At 41.7% G+C, this 9,755-nt stretch overlaps 1 protein-coding gene across 2 annotated transcripts in view; it reads left to right on the forward strand.

Annotated features, from left to right (window-relative positions):
* COL26A1 (collagen type XXVI alpha 1 chain) overlaps positions 1–9,755 on the forward strand; it is a 166,928-nt gene that overhangs the window by 70,465 nt on the left and 86,708 nt on the right. The window contains exon 3 of one of the 2 annotated variants that reach the window (XM_003794173.3): positions 3,263–3,366. In XM_003794173.3, the coding sequence (XP_003794221.1) occupies positions 3,263–3,366 (104 nt within the window). The remainder of the gene's footprint in view (positions 1–3,262; positions 3,367–9,755) is intronic. The other variant, XM_012807861.2, reaches the window with a different exon arrangement.

Consider the following 9,755-nt stretch of genomic DNA (forward strand, 5'->3'; position numbering starts at 1 on the left):
AAAAATGACTGACAATATTAAATGTTGGCAAGGATGTGGAGCAACTGGAACTCATACATGGCTGCTAGGCTTATAAAGTGGTTCATCCAAACAGGTTTTAGAAACCTGTTTGTAGTAGCTACTAAAGTTAAACATGTATAACATGTATTTATTCTATGAATAATTAGTTCTGCGATTGCTACGTATGTACCCTAGAAAAATGGAAATAGATATTCACAAAAAGCCTTGTATGAGAATATTCATTGCATTTTTAGTCATTATAGGTCAAAACTGGGAACTTTTATGAGAATGTTCATTGCATCTTTAGTCATCATAGGACAAAATGTCCATCAACAGGAGAATGAGGAAATCATAGTGTCTTTATATCATGGAATATTATTTAGTAACAAAAAGTAATAATACCACTACAAGTAACATTATGAATGAATCTCAGACATAATGGATGAGTAAAAGAAGGCAGACGCACAAAAGTATATACTGTAAGTTTCCTTTTATATGACATTCTGGAACAGGAAAAACTAATCTATGGACAGAGAAATCAGAATAATGGTTACCTCTAGGGGCTGGAAAATTGACTTAGAAGGGACACAAAAGGATTTTTGAGGTAATGGGGATGTTGGTGTGCGCAGAGGTAAAAGTTCTTTGAACCAAACACCAAATTTCTCTTTTTTACTCCTATGAATTATATTTTAATAAGAAAGAAAAAAATCCATTATAATGTGAGTACTTTCTCCTTACATGGTAGGTAGCCACGCGCTCACATGTGTGATTATGGGATTAGTGCTGGTTGCCTCACTAGCCATCAGCTCTGGCAGAGCAGAGTCCCTGGTTGCCTTGTTTATTCTGGTGTTTCTTTTGAGTGTGTGAATGACCACCGGGCTCTGCACAAGATGATGTGGGAGCCTGCTGACTCTGGCAAGGGGTAGAGGTGCTTCACATGTGAGTCATATCTTTAAGGCTCTTCGGGATTTTTTTCAGGCAGAGCAGCCTGTATGTGCAAAGGCATGGAGGCAGGGAGAGCCTCATGCGCTCAGGCAGCTTGTGTTGTAGTGGTAAGAGGTTTGGCTTGTCTTGGTAGAAGGAGGTGAGGGTAGAAAGATGCGAAAGCCTTATTTGCTGACCTGAAAGGTTTGGGCTTTCATCTATGGGAGTCATGGAACATTTAGAGAGAGGGCAGTCACCAAACTGGATCTGTATTTTAGAAAGTTTACCAACTGGATCCTCATAGCAGGGGCTGGAGACAAGGAGGTGAAGATCCCTCAAGTTCTTGCCTAGACTAGGAGATGTGTCTCTGATGCTGAACCTGCCTTGGGCATTCTGGTGAGACCCAAGGGATCTGTGGAGCTAGTGAAGCAGCGCCACCTACTGGTTTAACCTGCACCTGGACTTGGCCGGCCATCTATCTGGCTCCTTTGCAGCCTTCTGGTCCCAGGTGGCATAGGCCAGTCCCCTGGCCCTTAGAATGAGTGACCAAAAGAGGACCTCTCTGGGGGATGAACTATGTGGTTCTGTGGCCCAGAATCAGATGTTGGGAGGAAAAATGTTGGACTCAAACTAGTATTAATGTGCTTTGGAAACAGTTCTACCTAACTGGAATTTGGATCCTAGGTCCTTCTTGCCATGTGACCTTGAGAAAGTTACTTAACCTTTTTGTGCCTTAGTTTGCTCATCTGCAAATTAGGAATAATAATAATGGTATCATTTTAGGGTTGATCTGAGTCAGCACATGTAAACCATTCACTAATTTCTGGCACAGGGTGAGGATATGATTAAAGCTATTATTCTTATCTTTTATTATCATCATTCTAGGTGTGGGCCAAAGTGAGAATGCCTAATACATCTGGAGGGCTCAGGGGAAGAAGGGTAAGGGGCAGCATATGGCACAGGGGGCTGGAGGGGGCAGTTTCAGCTGGAGAAGAGCCAGCATACATGGCTAAGCAGCTCAGACTCTCTCCTGTTGACGTGGGGGTGGCTGAAGGGTGTGAGCTGGGAGAAATGAGGTCAGGTCTGCATTTTGCAAACCTGGCATCGATGCAACCTTTTCTGCTCTCAGAGCCTTATGCCTGGCTTCCTGGTCTCCACAGTAACATCACCGTGCAGAACAGGAAAGGGCTCAGCGAGGTCCAGGTACCTGTGTGAGTCTGTGTAGTGAATTAGGGGAAGAGCCCAAAGACCAGGCCTGTACCTCACATCCTGTGGCTCCATTTATTGTGCTGAGGTTATAGAAGGGACCCAGGGTCGAACAACAAGCAACTTGGCCCTTCCCCCTGCCCTGGGCCCTGGACAGATCCTCTAGTTTTTCTGGTTTGTCTTAGTCAAGAAACAATCTCAAGAATTAATTTGACAACTGTCATTTTGAGTCTAAATTAAAGCTTTTTCCCTCTCCCAGCTGGGCCTGCTTCAGGCTGGGAGATCTGTGGCAACGAGGAGGTGTGGGGGCCCCCCCTCTCTATTGTCTTCCTTTCTCACTTAGGGGCCCTCTATGATAGGAGGGGACTGAGGGGGAGCACTGCTGCTGAGGGGTCCCTGAGTGTCATTTATGTGAAGTGCTGGCCCCTTTGTGGGGTGCATTCTGGAGACTCTCAGGCATTGCACATGCTCAGCCTGAACATTCCACCTTACAGGACCCCTCTGGCTGTTTGCTCCATGACCATGCCCTCAGCCTCTGACTTCCTGGGAATCCTCCTTGCTTCCAGGTCACCTTCATCCAGGTTCTCCTCTTACAAGTCTAGTTTCTTCTAGGGCATGCTGGGGTTCCACGTCTGCCCAACAGCAAATACACACTGTGTTGCCACTCTGCTGCTGCTTGTCTCCTTAAAGCTATAGTCAGGTTCCCGCCACCTACCCCCAAATTCCTGGGTCTGTGTTGTATTCTCCCCAGGGTCTCTTGGGATAAAGGAGGAAGCATCTGAGTTCTTCCTCCAAGGCATTTGGGTGGGGTTAATGCATTCTTCCAAGAATCCCCACATGGGGTGTTGCAACCCCCACCCTAGTGGATTCTTCTCTTTCTTTCACAGGATCCTGAGGGTAGAGATGGGCTGAGGCCAGCAGAATGGACTTAATGAAGGGGGCTTTTCCCCATGGTTTCAGCCCCTCCAACCTGTAAGGGGCTTTAGATTGCAGCTAATACAGAGGTGGGCAATGTATTCCACTGCCCACAGTGTGGGCTGGCACACAGCCTAGGCCATCTTTGCAGGAGTAGGGTCTGGGGGCAGGCGGGTGGGCAGGAGCTCATGCCCCGCTGAAGCTGTCCTTGTGTTAGTTACAGGACTCTCATCAGACCCACCTACAGAGTGTCTTACCGCACAGTGACGGCGCTGGAGTGGAGGTGCTGCCCTGGCTTTACTGGGAGCAACTGTGATGAGGGTAAGTCTGCCAGGGTGCAGGGTGCAGGATGCAGGGGGACAGGGCTCTGATCCAGCTGCTTTTCTCCCTCCTCCTGCAAGCAGGTCTCCTTTCCTCTACACCTGCTCATAGCCCGAATTTCTTTGTTTCCCACCCACCTCTGAACCAAATACTCTGGAGTGGCTAAACTAGGGTGCAGCTGCCTGCCTTGCCCAAGTCACCACCTGAAGTCTTTTTAGTTATCAGTAAAATGAATAATGAGTGAAGTCAGGATGGGCCCCTCTCTGGGCTTATCATATGCCAGGCATCATCAAACTATGGCCTGGTGGCCTGCCAAGGACATTTATCCAGCCGCCGGGTGTTTTTGCCACTGCTGGTCCCGAGGCCTGCAGTCCCGCCCTCCAGTGGTCTGAGGGACAGTGAACTGGCCACCTTTTTAAAAAGTTTGAGGACCTCTGATCTAGACCTTGTTTCCAGAAGCCTCTCTCAGCATTACCAAGCCTTCTAGGCTCTTTTAGCTCCCAGAGGCCCTAAGCTCAGCTGGCTGGCTATTCCTCTGGGGCCCTGTAGGACTGTCCCATTCTTTTAGGAGTAACTGAGACCAGCCACTTATAGGGGCCCTTTCCCCTGTCCCGGAGTTTAAGAATATATATTTTTCATTTCTCTTCATAGTCTTTTTGTTCATATTCATTTTGAATAAATGAATACATGAAGTGTAAGTCTGAAAATGTTTAAGTCATAATTTTTGGGCAGCTTGATAGTGAGCACTATTTTATTTACACATTTTACTTAACTCCTTGAATGAGGGAATCAGTAGAATAACAAAGCTGATTCAAAGGAGGATTGGAGGAATGGATACATGTGTATTTACACATAGATAGGCAAGCATGTGTTTGTAGATTGGGGATCCCCAGGATCATCCTAAGGTTTGATAACTTACTAGAAGGACCCAGAGAATGGGTTACAAACTATGACTCTCATGGTTGTGGTTTTTTCTGGCAATTATCCAAATTGAAATCAGCCAAGGAAACAGACGTGTGGGCAGAGTCCAGGGAGGCTCCAGATTCCATTTGTCCCCTGACAGTGGAGTCGGTGGCTGTATTACTTTCCTGACAGCAACACGTGACAATACACACAGAGTGCTGCCAGCCAGGGAAGCTCACTCAAGTTAGAGTTTTGACTGGGGCTTGCTTGCATAGGCATGGTGGCAGCCTGCCTTGCTGACTTCAGTTCCTAGCCCTTCTGGAGGTTGAGCTGGTACCATGCGGCTCAGGGACCCACCCATAAATTGCATTGTTAGCATGAACTGTCCCATGTGGCCCAAAGCTCCCACCCTAAATAACATTGTTTCGTGGACTATGTGACATGACCCAAGGTCCCCAGGTAAACAAAGATGCTCTTATCTGGCAGGACATTCCAAAGGCTTAGAGATTCCTCCAATGAGCCACATGCAAAGGCCAGATTTGTCTATGGGTAAAGTTAGTTCTTTTTATATATATATCATTATGTATATGATAAATGTGTGTATATTATATTATATAATTATTGAAATATATTATATGTAATTATTGAGATGTATAATATATAAAATATATAATTCGTAATCTAACATGTAATATATTCTTATCTAAAATCTGTATTACATTATATATTGTATATATCATATAGTCTATAATGTTATATATTTTAATAATATTGTTATACTGTAATATTGTATATGATCAATATTATATATAATCAATATTCTATAAAGTTGATTGTATGTTATACATTGTATTATACAATGTGTTGTAGATTATATTTTATTATATAAATTATTATTTAATATATGTTACATATTATAATTTATATAACATATATAAGTTATTGTTTGGTATTATAGCTACATTATATAAATTACATATAATAGATCTATTATATATACATTATTACTTATATTCTATTTATATTATATATAAATTAGATACAGTTTGAGCATTCCCAAATCTGAAAATCTAAAATCCAAAATGCTTCATGGAGTATGTCCTCTGAGTATCATGTCAGAGCCAAAAAGGATTTTAGGGGTAGCTCCTGTAACTCAGTGGGTAGGGCGCTGGCTCCATATACCGAGGGTGGCAGGTTCAAACCTGGCCCCAGCCAAACTGCAACAAAAAAATAGCCAGGCATTGTGTTGGGCACCTGTAGTCCCAGCTACTCGGGAGGCTGACGCAAAAGGATCCCCTAAGCCCAGGAGTTGGAGGTGCTGTGAGCTGTGACACCATGGTACTCTACCGAGGGCAATAAAATGAGACTCTATTTCTAAAAAACAAACAAACAAACAAAAAGAATTTCAGATTTTGGAGTATTTTGGACTTTGGGTTTTCAGGTTGGGGATATTCAACTAGTAATATAATTATGTATTATACATTTAATATGTACTTTTTATATTTATATAAATATAAACCCCAAATAAGCTCACTAAGTTTAGAGCCCACAGGACAATAAAAATAAAATATTTGGGGTTGTCTTTTCTACTGAAGAGAAATCATTTGCTTCTTACCATTTTTGGAGAGCCTGAGCTGTAATACATAGTGACTGGTGTCTCAAGTGAAGTGATGTTCTCCCAGGCATCAGAGGCACTTGGGTGGGCTCATTAGATAGAGGAAGGTTAGGCCCTTGCCCTTTGCCCTATTTGCAGGTTTGGGATAGATCTTCTTGCAGACTGAATGTGGGAAGCACAGTGGCATCATGCAGGCTACAGGACTTGTGGGAGGACAGTCCCTGCTATCTGGGAGGTCCTGACTGTTAGGGCAACAGGAGGTTTAAACAGGGCTCTGGACTCACCCTTCCCAGCAGAGGAGGCAAGGGTGAAGGGGGATGATTTGAACTGGTCAGATGTCTCCGAAGGTACCCACCTCAAGAAGAAATTTCTTATCTGATAAACCACATCAGTATGGGTTAACGATATATAATCATGTGTTGCTCAGTGATGTATGTTCTGAGAAATGCATCACTGGTGATTTTATTCTGTGGAAACATCAGAGTGCACTTACACAAACCTAGATGGCATAGCTACTGCACACCCTGGCTGTCTGGTCTAGCCTGTTGTTCCCAGGCTACAAACCTGAACAGCATGTTACTGTACTGAATCCTGGAGTTTTAGATATACAAAAACTGCAAGTATTTGTATATCTAAACATGAAAGAAATATAGTAAAAATACTGTATTATAATCTTATGGGACATGGTCATATACACAGTCTGTTGACTTAAATATCATTATGTGGTTTATAACTGTACTCACCAGACACATCTGGGGTTCCTGAGCTAATTATGAAGAGCTGTTGGCACCTTCAAGATGGTTTCAGCTTCAGAGCCTCTGCCACCCCCTTACCCTGGTAGAAGAACCTTCTGAGCCCCTGACCTTGCTTAGGATGCATGTCCACCTCAGGAAGAGGGATGAGGCTGGCCTCTATCAGCAGATGTCAGGGTTAACTAGCCCTTCCCAGCAGTGAGCATGAGGGTTCTAGAAACCCCGGGATTGGGGGCTTGGCTGTTGAGGGATTCCTGGGAGTATGAGCCTGGGCTGGGTTTGGGACTGGCTCCTGAAAACCCTTGTAAAGATTTTACATTCCCAAATATAAACCAATAAAGACAGCAGGCTAAATCAAGGCCATGCCCATGACTTTAGGCACATTCCTAAGATGGTTGTGGTGGGTCCTGCACCATTAATTCCCATTCGCTTCTTCCTCCCACCCCTCTGGAAACACTGCAGGCCAATAAGGTGCTGTTTAATGGGTTTTGTTTTGGTTCAGATGAGATGAGTTTCCCTGTCTGGATGCCCTAGGAGTACATGTTTAAGGCTTGGGAATACTTTTTTTCATATATATCTCTATATACAGTTGATTCTAATTATTTGCAAGTTTTGTATTTGTGAATTCACTGACTCGCTAAAATTGATATATAACCCCCAAATCAATATTCACAGTGGTCAGTCACAGTTGTGGACAAAGCAATGAAAACTTGAATCACCCAACTGAGGTTTCCAGTTGAGGTCAAACAGTGTGACACCCTGCCTCCTGATTTCCACTCTCAAACTGCAAACAAGGTCCTTTTCTTGGTCTGTTTTGTGTCATGTTTTTCACATTTTTTGTGCTTTCTGTTGATGATTTCATTGTTTAAAATGTCCCCTGAGAATAGTGCTGGAGCATGTCTAGTGTCCCTAAGGGCCAGATGGTCATGAGGTGCCTTACAGAGAAAATATGTGTATTAGAAGCATTATTCAGGCATGAGTTACAGTGTGGTTGGCTGTGTGTTCAGTGTTAAAGCATCAACAATAGATATTTTTAAAGATGCCTTTAAATAGAAACACTCATAAAACAAGATTATGTATTGATTGGTTGATGAAAATGTGATTAGAGGCTCGCAGGTCCCTAACCTAGGAGTGATGGTTCAGTGTTCGCTAATGCAGTGGTGACTATAGAACATAACTACTGTGAATAAACAATCAACTGTATCTATGAGTCTATATCTATATACCTACACATAATTTTTTCTTATTATTAATGTAAGTACATGCTCAGCATAAAGTGGAAACACCCAGAATTACACCTCTCAAAGTAACCTTGAGTCTTGAGGCTTTGGTAAAAGGCCTCCAAACCTTTCTCTGTGCTTCTATGTCCAATGTATTGTACTGTTTGCTACTTTTAAGTTACCATGGACGTCTCTCCTTGTCAATAGCCTTCTAAATAACATCATTTTGAGTTGTTGTGGAATTTGAGTATACATACACTTTTTTTTTTTTGAGACAGAGTCTTACTATGTCACCTTCGGTAGAGTGCGATGGCATCACAGCTCACAGCAACCTCCAACTCTTGGGCTTAAGCGATTCTCTTGCCTCAGTCTCCTAAGTAGCTGGGACTACAGGTGCCTGCCACAATGCCTGGCTAATTTTTTATTTTTTATTTTTTTGGTTGCACTTGTGATTGTTGCTTTAGCTTACTGGTGCCGGGGTTTGATCCCACCAGCCTCAGTGTATGTGGCTGGTGCTGTAACCATGGTGCTACGGGTACCGAGTCCACACACACACTTTATTAACTAAACCTCTACCATGAGATATATAAGTTGCTTCTAGTTTTTCAATAACATTACTGTAGATACCTCACCTTTTGTATGTGGTTTATTAAGTGAAACATATGGCTTTGACATTCATTCATGTTTTACACATGTAGCTGAAGTTTATTTGTTTTCATTACTGGGTATTATTTCATTGCATGAATAACCATCATTTTCCTAGATCATGGTATATGCTTAACTTTATAAGAGCCAAATTGTTTTCTGAAGTGGTTTTGCCATGTTCCAATTGCTCTATATCCTTGCCAGCTTTGGTGTTGTCAGTCTTTTAAATTTTATCCATTCTAGTGGGTGTGAGATGGTCTCTCATGGTGATTTTAATTGCACTTCCCTGATAACTAATGACATTGAACATTTTGCCTGTCTGATGTGCTTACCAGCTATTCTTCTCTCTTCTTTTGTGAGTGTCTGTCAAGACTTTTGACCATTTTTAATTGGGTTGTTTAATTTTATAAGAAATAGCCAAGCAGTTCTCCAAAGAGGTGTTAACATATTTCATTCTCACAAGCAAAGTACGTTCTAATTGCTCTGAATCCTTGCCAACATTTGGTCATGTTAACTTTTTTAATTTTAGCTTTTCTGTTAGGTATGGAATGGCATATAATTATAATTTCTCCTTTGTTAAGACTGTTTTGACCACTCTAGCTCCTTTGCACTTCTATATAAATTTTATAATCAACATGTCTGTGTCTATAAAAAATGTTATGTTGGGATTGTGGTTGTAATAAATTTGCAAACCGACTTGAGGAGAATGGTTGTCTTGGTAATGTGTCTTCTGATTCATGAACATAGTATAGCTCTCTATTTATTTAGGTCTTCTAATTTTTCTTAGCACAGCTTTGTAGTTTTCAGAGTAGAGGGCTTGCTTGTCTTTTCTTAAATTTATTTCTAAGAATTTTATATTTTTGGTGCTTTTTAAAAAATGAGATTGCTTTTTCAAATTTCATTTTCTATTTCTTTTTTGTTTGCTAGTATATAAAAATACATTTAAACTTTAAAATATTGACCTTGTATCCAAAGACTTTTCAAAGTTCACTCATTAGTGCTAGTAGCTTAGCTATTGATTCCTTTGGATTTTCTACATAAACTATAAGGTTCTGTGTAAATAAGGACATTTTTGCTTCTTCCTTTCCAATGTTTGTTCATTTCTTTTTCTTGCTTTATTGGACTGGCTAGAACTTTTAATAAAATGTTTAATAGAAATGGTGAAAACAGACATGCTTGTGTATTTCTGCTTATAGGGAAGATGTCCTCAATATTTCACTATTAACTACATTATTAGCAACAGGTTTTTTTTTT

This window comes from Otolemur garnettii, unplaced genomic scaffold (assembly GCF_000181295.1).
Source record: "Otolemur garnettii isolate 467f Iridium unplaced genomic scaffold, OtoGar3 scaffold00077, whole genome shotgun sequence".
In the NCBI taxonomy this organism is placed as follows: Eukaryota; Metazoa; Chordata; class Mammalia; order Primates; family Galagidae; genus Otolemur; species Otolemur garnettii.